A 20,069-nucleotide genomic window follows, 5' to 3' on the forward strand; every position below is an offset into this window, starting at 1 on the left:
TTTTTAGGGTGGGGGGAAGTATAGTGTTAGGGGATTAGGAGTAATTAAGCAGATAATAGACAACGTCACACGATCACCGGACCGGCGGGAATATTTGCACCCATCACCAATGCAGTACACAATACACTACACATACCGGTACTCTAGCTACATACTCACGCCACTCAAGCAGATCACTCCATACTCAAACCCCCGCACAGCACAGACGTGTCGTGACCGAGCGAGAGGGTTCAATATACCAGTGAATAAGGTAAGACTTTTTCCATGTGTGAAGTGTACTTGAGCTAGTGAGTGCATCAGTGTTGTAGTGCCTTGATGCTCGGCCTTGGCCTTAAGGCGCCTTAAGGCCTATTTTTTCAAAGCCTTGGCCTTGAACATTCAGGCCTTGGCCTTGAGAGGGCCTTGGCCTTGGCCTTGAGGATTTTGAGCCTTGAAATTTCAAGGCATTTTCAAGGCATTTTCAAGGCTTTTTCAAGGCATTTTGTATTTTGTACTTTCATTTGTTTTATACAAGTAATTATAAATGTTTCAATTGTTCTGTACATCTAATGACACTAAATACTACCATTCAGCAGCAGCAGAAGCAGTATGTGTACTTAGCAGTGCCATCAATTGCAATTATCATCACATAATTATGTAACAAAGAGAAGTGATGAAAATTAATATTATTTATTGGTAATATGACGTAATCATGACTAATAAGGATAATGACAATATCAATAATAATGATAATAATTACGATTAAGATTATAGTCAGTGGCGTAACTACAGGGGGGCATGGGGGCACGTGCCCCCCCCCCCCCATCGGCTGACTAAAATAAGGAGGAAAAGAGGGAGAAAGGAAGAGAAACGTAGTGGGAAAGAAGACAATGTTCATTATAATGTTATACATGTAATTATGTTATGTTACATTACATAAGAAACATTTTTTTTCATATAAATGAAACATAATTTGCTCAGGGCATATGTCTTCATTGTTCCTGGTGCTCCCATTGTTCTGTTTACCGAGATATATAATCCTGTTATACTAAAACCTCCCGTTTTCAAGTCAATATACACCAAACTACCAAATATATTTCCTCGCACTTCGAGTTATTCTTTTACATGTACAAAAGTATGCTTCTTTTTCATGAATACTGTAAGTGATTGTCCCATTTTAAGGTCTTAATATAAAACATTTCCTGTCCGTGCTTACGTTCGCAGTAGTGGATTGGTGAAAGATGTCTGCTGTCCATCAATTCCTAGAACGAGTCCTTAAAATGTTCCTTTTTCTGATCTGAATATCAAAAATTTTCAGCTCGCGCTTCGCGCTCGCATCATTTGGTTAGTGAACTATGTAAGTCCTTCTTGAATTCCTACAAACAAGCCTTAAAATGCCCCTCTTCAGGTCTGAATTTCCTAAATTTTCAGCTCGCGCTTCACGCTCGCAAGATTTGATTAGTGAGATGGGTATGTTAATTGTTAATCATGATTACAAGTGCTTTATGTGCATGTTTAGATGTAATTCTAACAAAATCAGCAAGCGCTTATTGGCACTCCCATTAGATGACTATGGTGAGATGTGTATAATCTTAATAGATAAAAGATTCCTAAAATATAGTCCTTAAAATCTTCCTGTTTGGGGTCAATATTTACAAAAATTTCAGTTCGCGCTTCGCGCTCGCATTATTTAACGAGACAGGTACGTATCATGATTACAAAAGATTGATTGTAATGTCCCTTTTTAGGTTTGAATATCAAAAATTTTAAGCTCGCGCTCGCATTATTTGACTAGTGAGATACATGTCCGTTTATTGGCACTCTCCTTATAAAAATATCTCTATTAGTTCAGTATACCTGGCAACTGGGAGCGCTTTGCGCGCTCACTAGGCAATTCCAAGTTTTTGCTGGTGCCCCCCAATGCCGTGACCCACGGTACGCCACTGATTATAGTGATTTTATGACAGGAATAATTCTGACAGATCTGACTGCAATTTTGACAACAATTTTCATACTCTAAAAATAGCTTACTCTAAAGAATGATAACAAGGTTGATTTCTATTCCATTAGGTTTTCCTTCTACTATTTTCTTTGACCAACAAGAATGTTTTAAGTCTTAATGATATTCTGAAAAGATTCGGTAAACTTGAACACAAACTTCAATTTCGTCATTTCCAAATGGGCTATGGCATCAATGGCATGATGAGCCAAAAATTTTGAGGGGCCAAGCATGGCATACAGAGCAAAATTTTAGGTTTCAAAATCAACAAATTTTGGATTGTGCTTGCATAAATTATTGTTAAGTAAGGTTCGCATTCAATTTACACAAAAAAATGCTTAGAATGTCTAGTTTTTAGATCGGTATATTACAAATTTTTGAGCTCGCGCTTTGCGCTCGCATTTTTTTGATTGGTGAGTTATGTATCCTATTTATGAGTCACTAAATGCAGTCCAGAACAGCTTCCTTTTCTGGTCACTAAAAATTTGTGCTTGTGTTTTGTGCTCGCGTTAATTTGTTTAGTAAGATGCACACCTTTTTCATGATTACAAAAACAGCTCAAAATATTTAAATTTAATTTCTTATTACAACATCTCGCAAGGATGCCCTTTTAACAGTGATTGGCACCATTAAATTGACCCAAAATCAAGTTTTACAACTTCAAAATTGATTTTTTTTTCAAAACCACTTGCTCGCTATGCTTTCTATAGCGGGAAATTAAAGCCTAAATCAAAATATCTGTCTTATCAATTAGAAATCACTTAAAAAAGCTTTGCTGAACTGCACCAAAATTCTCATTTTGACTTATACTGTAAGTGCATTTTTGGCTTTGACCTCCCCCCCAAAAATACATTCTGCCTCCCCTGTCCCAGGTAGAGGAGAAAGACATGTTGAGAATGGGCATGCCATGATCAGATCACCTTGGTAATAATAATTATTGCAATGTGAATCGCCTAGAACAATAATGAATTGTACAAATGTAACTATATGTTTATTTTAATTTAATGTCTAAATCTACATGATCTATCATAAAATTATTTTCGTTTTAAATGTACAAGGGTAAAAATTTTTGCTCGCTCACACCTTTTATACATTTGGTCCTGTGTGTCATGTATGCTGCCTAAGCATTGTTGTCTTTTTTTCCCATATATTGTACAATTGAAATGCCTTGGCCTTGGCCTTGAGGTTTTCAGGCCTTGGCCTTGGCCTTGGGTTTCCATGCCTTGGCCTCAGCCTTGGTTATTGAAGCCTTGGCCTTGGGTATTAAAGCCTTGGCCTTGGCCTTAGCCTTGGAGGTTTGAGCCTTGACTACAACACTGGAGTGCATGTGTATGACTATAAGTGTTTCGGCCCCTCCACAATAGAGTATTGGGTATTTATTTTTCTGACTAAATAAACCGATGCCATTGGGAATTACACACACTCAAATTTTTGACGGAATAAAGCCATATTTTGGTATGTATCTGACTTTTCCTTCTTAAATCTCTTAGATATATGTTAGATAATTCTTGATAAACCTTCTCCATATTTTTTTTTTTCAATTTTAGTGGAGGGGACATATGGAAGTCTTGCCGATTTAAAGGAGATTTATCATCAGGGAAATTAGATAAAGATGAACGCAAGATTTTATTCCTCCTTTTAATCCATGATCTCTTACTACATTTTGTTTTCTTCCTGCGCGAGATTCCAAGGGTAGTAAGCTTCTTCCACAGTACAGGAGATGGTGGCAAATATCATGATGGGAGACATCATGCAACTGTTCCTGGTATAGGTAGTAGTCTTTGGCACTGTATCACAGGTGCCGCAACCAACATCGGGCCCAGGATTAGGACTAATATCACCATCCTTCAAAAGGGATATTTGGTAAGAAGCATCTGAATTCGCGCATTAGTTAATTCATCTACCGTAGAATCTCCTCACACATGCAGAAGTGGACAAGAACGGATGTGGTACAGTACATGTAGGCTTAAGTACATGTTTGATAAAATGCTGATCATTATCATGTCCAAGGCACAGTCCAAGATGAAGCACAATAGTAAAACACTTGACTGCATCCATTGTTGTGGACATTCCTGCTTGTCTGTTACAATAGGGCATTGGTAAAGGTGATAATCAGGCTTGAGTGAGTATCAATACTACTGAGTACACTGTGCAAGATCAACAACATGGCTACATTACAGCAGTGTGAAGTTGCAAGTAAGAAAAAGTACAAGTCCAGATCTTTAAAACCTGTGACTCAAATTCAACAAAACTTGTCCAGAACAATCTATAAATGAATCCAAATCCACTGTTGATAATTTGGTTCCAGATAATAACAAAAGTCACCCAAATTAAGCAAAGAAATAGAGAGCAGATAGAGGAGCTGCCAACAGGTTGAGCGCTCCAATGAAAGTAGAGTAGAGTAGACTATTACAGTAATCCAATTTGCTAAAGATGCATGGATAAACAAGTTCTTTTGTAACATCTACATCTAAATATTTTCGGATACGACAAATGTTACAGACCATGAAATATGTCGATTTACAAACAGGAGTTATATGTTCTTTCATATTCAACTCTGTATCAAACTGTACACCAAGATTCCTAGCACTAACAGATGATTGCATCAGAGAGTCTCTTCGGTGGGACGCCGAAGAGCACCGGGAAATCATCAGAGTAAACATCATCTATTTTTATCTTTTGATATCTATTCGCAAGGTATGACTCTGTCCACACACGGACAAGACCATTTATACCGAAACAGGTCTTTAACGTTTCTAGCAAGCAAGAATGGTCTATGGTGTCAAATGCATTGCAAAAGTAAAAGGGTGACTTTCTGAGAATGCATAGCCATTGTAACTTACTCTGGTAACTTGAGGAGATTAACAAGCTCTGTAGCTCTGCTTAGTAAGACCTTCTTATCATCTTGCGCTACTCTGCTCTTGGTTTGCTGTTGAGATATCTTGGTAAGACACAGGATCACTCTTGGTATCAGATCCTGACATCTTGACGCAAGCTGGTAAGAACAAAGATTACATGCCAAGAAAAATATGGATTTAATGGCACAGTTAAATTCTCATCATATCATCAGACAGCTTCCGGTTTGCAACACAGCTTTGGTTTGGCAAATGTTGTCATGCGCTAAACAGAGCAGCTAATTTTTGTCTTGAGCATCATTTTTGTGAGATAAATGGGTAGCAAAAGCACTGTTTGAAGACATTGAAATTTGTGAGATATTTCCTATTTTTGAGCAAGCGCCATGAGCACCAAGCTGAGGCAGATACCAACGCTATACAAGAACCCATCATCGGCAAAAGTATTGTTGCAAATCATAAGCTGTCTACTATCATGTTAGAGAAACTACTTCAAAGCAATCAGTGTAGAGTTACGGTACATTAAACATTCATAGTATATTAGTTAGATAATTAATCACTTACTCACTGAGCTCATTACAAATGTAATTGCAATGAGGATAGAAGCAAATGTGCCAATGCTGTTTGATTAAACTATTCTAATATATCTTCCCATATTTCTAATTTTGCATTCAAAGAGGAACTCTTTGCTAAAGGACTTTTTTAATATGATATTCTTCCAAAATGACATGAAAGCTCACAGATCATTTTCCGACTTTCCCAAAAATTCAATTTCCCTTCTAGATGGGTCTTGGTGCCTGGACATCTCTTGATAAAAAAACATGTTTTCACTCACATCTTACATACACAGATTACTGTGAATGGGACTGACCTTGGCTAGTGTTGTCATCATTATAGCCATGAGTCTGATAGAGTATGGTGGTCTACCTTCAGTAGAGGACTGGACCAGAACAGAGACTTCATACAGCAATGTCTCCAGGGACTGTAGGAAGAAATCAACAAAATTAAGAGACGAGTGCTTCAGGTGGGTGTTTCATAAAGCTGTCCGCAAACTACATATGACTTTACGTACGACTGGCAGGGCCGTAGCCCCGGGGGGGGGGGGGGCACTTCCTTTAACGAGTCTCGAAAAGCAACCTAAACACGTATTTTCCATATTCTGAAAATGCACCCATTAACAAGTATTGGCATCTCAAACCCTACCCTTAACAAGTATTGAAAACAAAACAATACTCTTGGCAAGTATTCCCTGAAATGAACCCCTAAACAAGTACAGTGATAGATTGTCACGTACGGGTCAGTCAATCGTCGGTTTTACATTTACACACTATTTGGTTTCGTACGGCTCCACCTTCCACAATTAGCGCAAATCGGACTCTAAACAAGTAGTGTTGGGGCAAAAGGACACCCTTTATCAAATATTTTAATTTTGTTATGATCATCCCCGAAAATTTGACCCTAAACACGTAGCTTTCCTAGCAAAATAGACACCCTTTTTTCTCTATTTTGGTGTTTTTGATACCCTTATCACGTTGCGTATGTAACGTGCCCTATCGTGAAAAAGACATCCTTTTTACATGTTTTTTGGTCGCGCATGGTATCCACTCGTCAATGTAAGTGGCCTCCCCGGGGTCGTAGCTGAGGCTTGCCTCGTGGCTACATCTTGCCGGCCTTGTCCTCGACCTTGGCCCGAGCAGCGTGTACAAATTCTGCATGATGTTCTCTCCAGCGTGTTTGTGACATGCAAGTACTGGCTTCCTACATTCCTGACAAAAGGTAACCCCTTTCTGTGGTAAATGCTATCCCTATGTAGCTGCCTTACACCTACATGTAAGGATATTTTCAAGTCGTTCATAAAGTTGTGCAGAACATCACAAACAGCTTTATGAAATACCCTCCAGGGTGGTGTTTCACAAAGATTTAAGTATGACTTAGAGTCGCATTTTAATGCTGACGGGTACATGATGAGCAACGTGCAATCTTATTGCGCAACATGCAGTAGTGCACGTCCTCTTCGCATGATTCGACCAATGCGGTCATGCCTTTTATATCGCACGCAGCTAGGCATTTAAGTCAGGTTTGAGGATAAATAAAGATAAAACCTTTATTATGTTACTGGGACACCATTAACATATAGATCAAATTTTACCTTTTGGTAAAGTGGAGCAGATGGTTAGGATCTTAGGTATATATTTTTCATTAGATAGAGAAAGTCAAGTAAGAATAAATTACAAAGAAATACTTAGTAGAATAAAGAAAATTTTGATGTGGTGGAAAGCAAAGGGATTTGACATTAATGGGCAAAATTCAGTTAATTAAAACATTTGTACTATCTAAATTGATATACATTTCTTCTCTTACCATTATCCCGACATGGGTAATAGAGGATCTTAATACACTGATCTTTGGATTTTTATGGGGTGGTAAAGATAAAATTCAAAGAGACATTGTTTATCTAGATTATGGTCATGCTCGTCTAAAAATGACAAATTTTCAGTTATTCATTAAGACACAAAGAATTATGTGGATTAAAAGACTTATAATGGGAGAGCCAAAAATGAAATGGAAACAATATTTCAGATACTTAGCACACGATATGGGAGGTTTGCTAATTTTTTTTAGTAACCTTACAATGAAATTGATAGGATTTGAATTGCCAGAATTTTATACAGAAATGTCAGATGTATGGTTCAATAAGAAACTGTTTTTACTTAAAGAAGAGAAGAATAAAAGAAATGAGATCATTTTCAATAATAGTTTCATCCGTTTGAAAGGACAAACATATTATAATGAAAAGCTGTTTTTAAAGAAAATTTATAAACTCCATCATATTGTAGATAAAGATGGGAAGATTAAGTCTATCTCGACCTTTCAAAAAATGGGTTTGGATCATTTTGAAATAGAAGATACTCGAAATTTATAATAACATTCCATACTTTTGGAAGGACTCGCTGAAAAAAGGGGGTCAAAGTTTCATAGATAGTGAGTTAATTTAGGATTTTCAATTAAAAGGCAGGACTTTTGACTTGCAAGACATCACATCAAAAAGAATATATGATATTCTTGTAAGTATGAAATTGGATATACCCCAAGCATTTAAAAAACTTGAGGAAAAATATAATATAACAAAAAAAGATATATCTGATATTTTTCAAAGACCACGAAAATTGACTCTGAACAGCAGACTCAGAGAATTTCAATTTAAAATATTACACAATATACTATACACACAAAAAATATTTATATTTATTTAAAATGACAACAGATGATTTATGTTCATTCTGCAGTAAAGAAGAAGAAACATATGATCATATATTCTTTTCATGTGATTAAATAAAATCTATATGGAAAGAATGTGGGAACATGCTTCAACTCCCTATCATTACAAATACAGATAAAAAAGGTGTACACGTAGGCGTGGAAGGGTCAACTAAAGGAGAGGCTCAATTATTAAATCACATAATAATCCTCATAAAGTATATGATTTTAAAAAATAGTAGAAACACAAAAGATCCACCGACCCTTAACCATATTAAGGAAAAAATACAAGAAGATAGACTTGAAGAAAGAAAACTAGCTGAATTGAGAGGTCTATTAACAAACCATTTCAGAAAATGGGACAAGTTTATTTTCTAGGGATGCTGAGGCTAAGAAAGTTCAAGCATACAGTTAGACTGAAATGGAGGGTAGGGTTGAGGGGAGGGAAGCAGGTCGCGCTTCCTGGGCTTGGATGGGATGTGGGGGGGGGGGCAGTTGGAATGGGAGGGCTTTACTTTGTTTACTCATTCAGTTCAATTGCGTCGCTATAAATTATTTTGTTATAACTATTTTGTTCCTGATGACTCGAATGTTATATTCTTTAATTTTTTGTGTGTGTACAATTCTTTTTTGTATTATGAATAATTGTTTATTTGACTTTGTGAATATACTATTGTATGAATGATTTTGAACTGAATGTTTTTAATAAATACTACTTCAAAACAAAAAAAAAATGTAAGTGCGACTCTAAGTCATACATAAATCTTTGTGAACACCCCCTTGGTTGGGTATAAATATCAAGGTACCATTTTCACACAAAATAAAAACATTTTTAACCCACTCGGTTGTAGCTAATAGACCAGTTCGTAGTTCATTCATGGACAATTTTGGTCAAATGACCTTTCTTTTTTTCATTTTGATAGGCATATTTCAAAGCAAGATTTGACGTATGCATGCCTTACATAGCAGGATGAAGAAATTGAATAGACCAGGTGACGAGAATAGCACACCAATGAACACTCTTGGTGCATTTCTTCTTTGAATGCATATCATAGCATGTTGTACAATGTAATGGCAAACTTTTAAAATACCAATCGTTTGTGGATGCTTTCTTGTTTTTTGTGGATGTAAATGAAAAGCACAATTCAAAAGAATATATGAATAATCAAGACAGCAAAGTTGGTGCTTATCTCATTAGATTTTAAACCACCATGTCACTTGAGTACCAATGACCTTCCTCTGATCATGTGCAGAGTGGCATGTCCATGTACAAACTTACTGGTTTAACAGTTCCATAGTAATCTCATGCTCACAAAACCTATTGATGCATTCACGTCTTTGCGTCATTTCTATACTAGCGTTCTACAGTAACGCAGCATAACTATCCTGGCTTTAACAGAGCAGCTGTTACACACACGGCATTTCAAATTCCTGTCAGGACCCCATTTACCTCACCTGTGTTGAGTGCAGCACAATATGAAAAAAATATTGGAGGAAATTGCCACCCATAGTAGGATTTGAACCCACAATGCTCTGATTAACAGACAATTTGTCATGTTGGTGCAAGAACGGCCTTAGCAAAACATTTTCGCGCACCCCATCGGTGCTTGCTGCCAAGGGCTTTTTTTGCATCGACGCAACGAACAATGCTTACCTCATAATAACCAGTGATGATTTCCATGGTACAGCGTTTGTCGTACATTGAGGCGGTATACTGTCCAATGATCCACACCTAACGAAGGAAGCAATAGAAAGAGAATGAGTGGGAGAGAAGGAGACGTGCAACTGTCCATGTCTGAAACAAAATATCATTGAGGCACCTTAACCCAGTTGGAGGCTGAATGATTTTGCTATTACACATGATTTCCATAGACTCTGGTCTGCATATATGAGGGCTCGTCTCCAACAGGTTAATAATTCAAATTGTATGAACTGAAAATAATAGTGCAAATTGAATGCAGGCAACTCTTCTATCTTCCATAGCTGTCCATGATAAAGCACTGCACTTGCATTGTGTGACCTTTAGAGCAATATTATGAACTTTTCAACACTACTGCCACGACATCATGAATCATCAGAAAAGGCAATAACTATGGCAAACTCTTCATGTGTCAGCACTAGAAGGGATAGCCTGAAAATAGATACAGGCTTATAACCAAATCCTTGTTCTTGACACTCTAATATGACAGCAGTCCACAAGAAGGTCGCAGCCCCCATTGTGGTAACGAAGTCCCAAGAGAGTTAACACTCCCTTTAATATGAATTTAGGCGAAAGTCATCAAGCCTAGACAACAAGATTGGAAGTTGAATAATAACAACTCTAAATACAACTGTAGCTTGATAAATCCACACAATCCCTCTCGTGACCTAAGGTCTGTTCATATCTACATGCTACACCACTATCTCACGATTCGTGGGGGATCTATCATCTAAGTAGACTAGACCGTCCATAATATTTCTTGTCTTAGCACCTTCATAAATTCACTGAAACCCTGGTTACTCAAAGAAGCTTTCAGGCACCCCTTCTTCAATGTGTTTCTATTTCCTTTACCATGACATGAACATAATTATTATGGATACCAGTGCATTACAATGTTCATATTAATTATTCCTAAAGGAAGAGCTGCCAACCTCTGTTGACCAAAAAAACATACTGATCCATAATTAAAATCATATTTTGAAAGGAAAAAAATATTTTGGTACAAAAATGGATTAATTATACATATGAAACAGGCCAATCAAATTTAACAAAAACATATTTTGCAATAAAAATAATATTTTGTCACTTTTGATTCTGAAAAAACATACAAAATATCATTAAAACATATTAGTTGGCAGCTTTGTAATTGCCTGTATTTTGAACTCGGGTTTAATTTAAAATCTGTTCCAAGATTGTGGTTTAACTATGGGTAGTCAACTGTGACACAAATCTCAAATAGTAAGTACTCATCCATATACAGTATCAGCTCATTTAGCACTCAAGTCAATCATATCTGTAAGGGAATAATAATTAGGATAGTCTATTCCACCAAAAAAAGCATGATGAAAAATAAAGTACACATAAGACACATACAATGTAACACAATTTTCACACATTGGGCTTCCCAAAATTTTAGACCATGGCCGAAAGCCTGGCGCACACTAGGCGAATCGTTGCGATCCAAATTTAAAAAGAAATTGTAATATAACATCTGACATGGACATTCCAAATAATAAAAACTTAGCGATCAGAGTTCAGAATAGTGATAGGGACTACTGAAATAGAAATCTACTCTAGTTTGAGCCTTCCTGTAGGAATAAAATTATAAAGATTATTACGATTATCCAAATTGTAATGACGTCATCATTGGCTGCGGCTTGAAACCAATTTGGACTTTTCTATGACCACAGGGCTTTTGGCAAAGCAACATTATGATTTTATTATTCCCAACATTACGCCGAACTTAAAATGAAATAACCTTCCTTTTCGGCACTTTCACTTTTAATGCAAAAATGTGATTTAGGAAAAAAATTGTGTCTCATTGGGCCAGATATCCAAGTTCAGCATCAATTAATTACCACATGTGAGAAGAAATCTTCCTTGCCATCAATGTGCCTCAAGGCTCCTATGAAATCTAGGAGTTCTGTCCTCTGATCAACCACCAAGCTTGGGTGAAGTCTCAAGATCTCCAGGAGAGCATCACTCAACACCCTACACAAGAGCAACAGATATCAACAATAGGACTCAAATACTACATATTAATGGAATGATAACACATGATAAATGTGTTTGTACAACGCCTACTTAGCTTGTTGTACGCGATCAAATGGGAGGCTGAATGTCATACATTCGTACCGTTGCACACAAGACGAACCATCCAAAATGGACCATTGCACGGCTTTAGGAGGTGACGTCACAATGCGATTTCATTGAATAAGGTGACAATGCGTGTACAGCCCGCTGGCTAAATGCGCAATGCTGTCCAAGATCATGTGCGCTTGCGGGATTTTGCTCAATTTCGCTTTCAAGACTTTTGCTTTCTTTTAAGGGAAAAACTCTTGTTTTTTCATATTTTCGGTAGATTCTGAGGCGTTGTACAACACAAATAGCGAATATTCTTATTCGTGCAATGGTGCGAGATTTCGCATTCGGTGAAAGAGAGAAACACTCTATTCAACTCGGCTAACACCTCGTTGAATAGAGCATCTTTCTTTCACCTCATGCGAAATCTCGCACCATCGCACTCATGCCTATTCGCTATTTGTATAATATAACTTGCAAAAATGAATTTGCATGAATGTCAAAAATGTGCTAATTGAAACATTAGAAAGTTTTAAAAAATATATAGGGTGAATTATTAATATTGAGAAATAAGGGACAAGAATACTAAAAATAAAAATAAAGAAAGAATTAAAACCTGTCTAATACACAAATATTTTTTTATTGGAAAATATTAAAAAATTTATTAGGCATACATACTAATTGAACCAATAAATCATGAAGGACATGAAGCAGTTCAATAGTATTAGTAGTTCAATAACATTACAGGGAGAGGGGGGGGTGGCAAGAGAGGTTGTTCTGCAAAATCAGCTAATGTCTAAACGAAGACCATCTAACTTTTTTAAAAAACACGTAGAAATGTTGGTTTCAATAATGCATATAAAAGCATTTTCATTTATTTGGTGCAAGATAAAAGAGCATTGTAGGTAAAAATGCCATGATGGTCAAGGGCCGTACCGGGAATGGAACCCCCGACTTCATGGTGTAATCGGGCACCTTAGACCACTCGGCCACGGTACCTTGCACAGAGGCCATCTAACTTACCTTCTCATTTCATCTTGATAGACAGTGATAGGGAAGATGATAGCTGATCTTTCTAAAATGATTGGTAAAAGCTCGGAGACCAGGTCATAGTCTGCATGCTGCAATACAGTCTTGAAGTACAGTCTGAAAGGACAGGGAAGGTGTAATATGAGAAGCATGAAATATGATTGATAAGGTCTTTGAGATCCGGGGAATCTTTCACAAAGATTTAAGTATGACTTAGAGTAGCACTTAAATGCGTAGTTGCGTGCGGTATAAAAGGCATGACCGCATTGGTCAGATCATACCAACAGGATGCGCACTACTGCGTATTGATCAATAAGATCGCACGTAGCATATCATGTACGCGTCGGGATTTAAGTGTGATTTAAGTCATACTTAAATCTTTGTGAAACACCCCCTGGGATCATTAATATTATCTATTCTCTGAGCAGTAAGGTATAATTGTAAAAAAAAATATGAAGACCAGGCACTATGATCATAAGCTAATTACATTTAAACAATATTGTTAGGACTTTAACAATGATTACAATATTTTTTTCCAAAGAGAGAGAGAAAAAACGCCTTTTAAAATAATAATAATAATCCCACATTGCTACATGAATTTAGCATCACAATAATCATATAAATTACATCAATCAACTGAATTTATTTAGATTTGTAGGTATATTGTAAATATGATGGCAAAACATACTAGCCCTAAACTGTATCAAGTCAAAGCAATAAATCATGTTTTATTTTCAGTATTAGAACAAACAAGATCCCATACAATTCAAAGACTAATAGCATATTAATAAGATCACATGCCGCCTTCTAATGGATGCCCTTACCTCACAAGTGAGGGAATAGCTTGAGAACATATCATTACCCTTGGATGAGATGCCAGGTTATCAATCAACTTGTAGAGGAAATCTAACCTGAAAAGTAAGAAAAAATGTCAAACTTATTGGAGAAACACTAAAGGGAAATCCCATAAAATAACCTTTTCATATGTTCGACACTTATATGTACAGTACTATACTTAATGAACTGCTCAAACTATCCTAATTCAAGAGAATTATAGCTGCTCATATGGACTATAAAACAGAAGCAAATAATAGTAGTAGTAGTAGAATTACTACTACTACTAATAGTATGCAACATTTATATAGCGCTTAATACAAATGTTTTTAAATGCTACATACTATTCCCCCGCTTTAGCACGGCTATCCTGATTGGGCACATCAAGCATTCAAGGAATTCCTTCCTACCAGGTACCCATTTACCACAACTTGGTGAAGAGAAGTAAATGTAGATAAACACCTTGCCAAAGGACGCAAGTGCTGCGGGTGATTTGAACCCCGAACGTTGTGGTTCAAAGTCCGGAGACTTATCTACTAGGCCACAACACCTCTACAAATATTCTTTGTGGACCCACATAAAGGGGATTGGATATAGAATGACTGAATCTCAATCATGAAAAGAAAACCCTAAGAATATTACAGGTGGAGAATATCTTTCATCTAACTTGTTGATTGTATCGCTTTTCCCAGATTGCGACCTGAGAAAATAGGTGTTCAGGTTTCCTAATGACGTTAACAAAGCCCAACCAAGATGGTTAAATTTCAATTAAGAGACTTAAAACACTGGAGAATTTTACAAGAACAGAATAGTATCTCCCTTCCCCGCTTGCGATCTAAGAACGTCATTGCACCAAGGTTGGAATTCAGGTTTCCTTAGGATATTAACAGCAGCCAACCAAGATGTCTGAATGTCATTCCAGAGACTTGAAAAAATCTACGATGGTTGATAGAGCAGAATCTTAGAATCTTACTTGTTGATAGTATCTCCCTTCCCTGATTGTGACCTAAGAACATAGATGAACCAAGGTTGGTGTTCAGGTTTCCTAAGGATGTTAACAGAGGCCAACCAAGATGGCTAAATCTCAATTAGGAGACTTACAAAAATCTATGACGGTTACAAGAAAAGAATCTTACTTGTTGATAGTATCTCCCTTCCCTGATTGTGACCTAAGAACATAGATGAACCAAGGTTGGTGTTCAGGTTTCCTATAAAGGATGTTAACAGAGGCCAACCAAGATGGCTAAATCTCAATTAGGAGACTTACAAAAATCTATGACGGTTACAAGAAAAGAATCTTACTTGTTGATAGTATCTCCCTTCCCTGATTGCGACCTGAGAACGTAGTTGAACCAAGGTTGGTGTTCAGGTTTCCTAAGGATGTTAATGGAGGCCAACAATGCTGGCTGAATCTCAAGGAGTGAGGGGTTCTGTCTTAGCTGCCTCTCTCTATTCATTAGAATCAGTGAGGCAGAAGTGCAGGGCAGGTCAAGTAGTAGATGAAGCATCTATGAAAAAATAAAATAATATACTTGAAAATAAAACAATCTAATATAGAAATGAGAAAAAGCAGAGTCAAAATGAGTCAAAATCTAGGGTTTTCAATTTAAACCATCTTCAGGAACTGGTAAATGAAATAAGTTATAAACAAGGAATAATAATGACAATTGTTTTCATGCTATTTTCTTTGATTCAAGATTACAATATTGCTCCATTGAAACTTATTATTATCATGTAGACGTTATCAAAGAACTATTGCCTATTATTTGCTTTTCTCATTTGAAGGTAGGGAAGAAAAACTAATTATTACGATTGTTGAATTTAATTGTACAAATAAGATTGCAACATCAGTGCACAAAGGATGAACCATCTAGAAATTCATCATTCCATGGAGTCTCTGGTACAGATTTTTTGAAATGTACCTTCAATTATGAATTAATTATCAGCTTGACTTAACATTTAACATATACAACAATTTATTATTTTTTGTTCGTACTTCCTTGGCAGTATCCGCAGATATCAAAGCTGGCAAGATCTCCACATAGTCGGATAAGAATGTACGGGGATTCCAGGCAAGAATCTGTACAAAGACAAACAAATCAAATTCAAATGCCTCAATCTCATTAAGAAGTGTTCCAAAATTTGCTCAGATAAAATGCAAAACAGATCGTTTTAGAAAAAGTGCAATACCATATTTCAGTGATTTACTAAATTCTAAATAATTTTTACTTTCATACCCTTGAAATCAACTCAAATTTTCAACATTGTTTTAGTATCCATTTCAATCCAATTTATATTTGAATTTTTAATTGTCTAATATTCATCACTTTTTAATATCTTATTCCTTTTTCTGTTCAGTTTTATTATATTTAATGATTTTTTATGTACACTTGCTCAATAAAATAAAGAGCCAAGTAAAGATAGGAAAATTACAACGTAAATTCCAGTTTGCATTAGACTATGGCCTAACTTAAACTGGACTTCAGAACAGGCCTCTAGATTGTGAATATGTATCTCATTTTTAAAGCTAAATGACAGTAATTGCAGTAAAACACTAATTTCGTGAGAAAGTCGGTAAAAACCAAGGTTAAGTATTTATATCATTGTCGATCTAGATCTGGTACAGTTACATAAACTGAACTTTGTGAAATCATGAAATCTAAGCTGAAATACGATCACACTGAAGATCGCCAACACAGATAGGCACACGTGGGACAGTGTATTATTATTGCTGGAATAAAGACCCGACGGAAGTGACCGAATCCGCGCTTATTTTGCTTATTTCTCAGCAATTACAGAATTTCTTCCAGAATCCTTTGGCACATATTTTTCATTCATAAAAACATACACTTGAGTGGTAATTATATTAGATTCTGTAAAAAGTCATTTTGAGATCGTTACCAGAACTGGAATTTACCTTTAAAGGGAAAATGTGAATATAAATCACGAAAAAATGAAATATAAGTCATTCTATCAGATTAGCAGACTACGAAACACTGCCAAAGCAATCTTATTCCCAAACCATTGTGCTGTTAAATGTATTCTGATTTATTTAAAATGTAGAATTGATATTCATGAATATTTTTTCTTGAAGCAGTATTGCATTTAATGAACATAATCTAAAACAGAATAATCAATGGTGTTTTATAAAGCGAGAAAATATAAATTTAATTGGATAACATCAACAAAATATTCATTCATCATTCATTCATCCATTCATTCATTCATCATTCATTCATCCATCCATCCATCCATCCATCCATCCATCCATCCATTCATTCATTCATTCCATAAATGGAAAAAAACACAATATATGAAGACAAGAAGAAGAGATTATTATCCTCTAAATTTAATGTCAAGCGAAGGAAATCTTACTCTTAATATACTAGGAGAGTATTCCTCAAGAAGTTCCGTTTCCAGGCAAAGCTTGTTGAGATTGGTGATGAGAAAGGTCACAATGTCAAAGGTCACTGTGTCATCGTACATGTACTTTGTAATGAGGTCACCAAACATATCTGCAATGGCTTCTTCTGGTTTGAAAACCACATGCAAGGCTTCACCTAAAAAGAAGAAAAAAAAAATGATTTCATGCAATTACTAAGTATTTGGCATCGTTTGGAATGAAGGGGATGGGATATTTTGACTAAATAAACAAAAATATTATACTTATCATTGAGACCATATCAGGGGTGTGAGTGGTCACAAATAAAAAGATCTGAAAAAAGCTGAAGAGTGGTGAAAAAGTCTGAAATAGAACGAGCTCCCATTCTTTTTGTACAGAGGAAAGCCAAAAAAAAGCTGAAATTAAGCTGAAAATCAAAACAAACAAAAAATCTGAACTCTCACACCCCTGCCATATTCCATTGGTACAATATATATAATATACCCCATACATGATTAGTTCATTGACCCTAAATTTTATTAACTAGGTCCACATACGTCTAAAGCTATGATGACATTTCAATGTTGATTACCCCAACATGGTCCAAGTTCATTGACCTTAAATGACCTTTGACCTTGGTTGTGTGACCTGAAACTCATGCAAGATGACCAGTGATACTTGATTATCCCCTTGTCCAAGTTTCAATAGCTAGGTCGATGCTGCCGCCGTCGGAAAAGCACGGCCTAGAGTCTCTCTCTCTCCTATGCAGACAAGACAAAAACTTACTATAGTCTAGGAAGAACTGAAGAATGGCTAGCTGAACCCTCGGCCACTTCTTTGCCAGGTTTGTATGGGCTTGCTTGATTGACGGGTAGAGCTTGGATACCAGAGATGTGTCCAGTCTGCAGATCACTATCAACGTCTCTATTGCTTCCACAAGGCACTGGAGATAATATGACAGAGAAAAAAAATCAATGTTCGTCACTATTATCATCATACTTCCATTATTAACATGTTTATTATATTGTTTTCACTTCAAGTTTTGTCATTATTCTCCATCATTATATCATAAAATATACTCGATGCAAGATACACGATTACACCTGGGGCCTATCTTACAAAGAGTTACGATTGATCTGATCAATCGCAACTATGGACGGCTAGCAACGTCAACATCTATCATGCATGTTTGTTCAAAATATTTTCTAACTGTTAGTTACATTTATGCATGCCATGTTTTCTTGAAAATTCACTGTGCTTCTCTTTGTTTACCAAGGACATTGTGGAAATTTCCAGTACAAAAAAATATGGCACTGATGGATTTCCATAAGTTGAGATTGATTGGATCAATCGTAACTCTTTGTAAGACGGGGCCCTGACGTTGCTTTCCAAAAGATAAGGCGGCAGCATGTGATATCTTTTCCTGTCAAAATTGATTTTAATAGTGATAGAGAAGTAAAAAGTCAGATAGGAAGAATGTCAATATACTCACTGCTTGTAGGAGGTCTTGATCTTGAATCTTCATTGGTCCTTTGAATAATAAAAATGAAATTTTCTGATTAAATAAGATTTTTTTCTTCAAAATGCATGACTGAACATTAACTTAAGCCAAATGAAAAACAAACATGTCATTCAGTTTAGAGCACTGCATGCAAATTCATACAAAGTAGAAAAAGGTGCAATGTTTACATGGTGTATTTATTACATGTAGGTGGTAGATGATTTGAAACAAAAAAAAATAAATTAAGATTCACAGGAGCAGCGACTGCAAGATAGCCTCCATGTCGATAGCATTTTAGGAAACTTTATGCAGTAACTACAAGAGAAGATGCATTGTTGAGAACGGGAAGATAGGCTTACAGATGACCCTAAAACATAATTTCCTCAGTGAGCAGAGGCACAAATGACATACACAAAGAAATAAGTAGTAATGTCAAAATGTTCTTATCCCTTTTCCCATACATGTATAGAATTGAAGCAATTCGATGACAATTTCAAATACACATGAACTTGCATAGGACAACCTTCAAAAAGTTCAATATTTGCCCAAATGAAAGCAGATTTTACCAGATTATGCATGACATGTTTTATATTCTCCTTGTAAGTTGAATTTATCTTAAGTTGAACGTATTTCTAAGGTCCCAAAAGATTCGACATAGGCAAAGTTACCTGTATCCAGTATACAAACAACTTACTTCTGTGACAGAGGTCGATGACTCTAAGGCAATACTCGCACGCCTTCTCAGTCATTGCTTTCCTTGCTTTGTTGGCAAACTTTCCTCCCGAAGAGGGCGCCCTTGCCACACCCTCTCCTCCCAAACTGGGCAACCCCCTTCCTCCAACATCCAGCCCTCTGCTTGCCCCACCAGCAGGGCTAGTGGGATCCTGCCCCTGGCTAGGGCTAGCTGCTGTGGCTAGTAGCCAGGCACGTAGACTGGAGAAAGTGTGTATATTAAGGAGTTGATCTTGACTGTAGTAGGACGAGAGACTGAGTAAGGTGAAGTAGTCCTGGCATTCCCGACCGTCTATCTCCGTTACCTGTCGTTCAAAATTAAAGTTCGGTGAAATCAATTTTGATGCACATATTCAGGACTCTTTCAACAAGTACAGCACACATTATAATACCCTAATAATAATAACAGGCATTTATATATAGCCAGCTATCTAGAAATATTCTATTCTGAGGCGCGTTGTTATTATTATCACCCCGGCTTTAGCTCGAGCTGCATTTCAGCGCTCATGCATTCACGGAATTAATCCTGCCGGGTACCCATTCACCTCACTTGGGTTGAGTGCAGCACAATGTGGATGGATTTCTTGCTGAAGGAAATTACACCATGGGTTCGAACCTACGACCCTCTGTTTCAAAGTCAGAAGACTAATCCACTGGGCCACAACAATCCACACAATTCATTATATCAAGGATTTAACTGTCAACAAGAATTTCCTCCTCAG

At 36.6% G+C, this 20,069-nt stretch overlaps 1 protein-coding gene across 1 annotated transcript in view; it reads right to left on the bottom strand.

Moving 5' to 3' along the window:
• The window catches only part of LOC121422298 (AP-5 complex subunit zeta-1-like), a 47,202-nt gene that overhangs the window by 12,744 nt on the left and 14,389 nt on the right, over positions 1-20,069 (bottom strand). The window contains exons 6-17 of the mRNA XM_041617242.1: positions 19,310-19,652; positions 18,607-18,644; positions 17,901-18,057; positions 17,108-17,292; positions 15,729-15,812; positions 15,035-15,240; positions 13,723-13,809; positions 12,893-13,015; positions 11,647-11,779; positions 9,743-9,820; positions 5,702-5,812; positions 4,822-4,973 (exon numbers count right to left, since the gene is read on the bottom strand). Coding sequence (XP_041473176.1) covers positions 4,822-4,973; positions 5,702-5,812; positions 9,743-9,820; positions 11,647-11,779; positions 12,893-13,015; positions 13,723-13,809; positions 15,035-15,240; positions 15,729-15,812; positions 17,108-17,292; positions 17,901-18,057; positions 18,607-18,644; positions 19,310-19,652 — 1,697 coding nt within the window. The remainder of the gene's footprint in view (positions 1-4,821; positions 4,974-5,701; positions 5,813-9,742; positions 9,821-11,646; positions 11,780-12,892; positions 13,016-13,722; positions 13,810-15,034; positions 15,241-15,728; positions 15,813-17,107; positions 17,293-17,900; positions 18,058-18,606; positions 18,645-19,309; positions 19,653-20,069) is intronic.

This window comes from Lytechinus variegatus, chromosome 10 (genome assembly GCF_018143015.1).
Source record: "Lytechinus variegatus isolate NC3 chromosome 10, Lvar_3.0, whole genome shotgun sequence".
NCBI lineage: Eukaryota > Metazoa > Echinodermata > Echinoidea > Temnopleuroida > Toxopneustidae > Lytechinus > Lytechinus variegatus.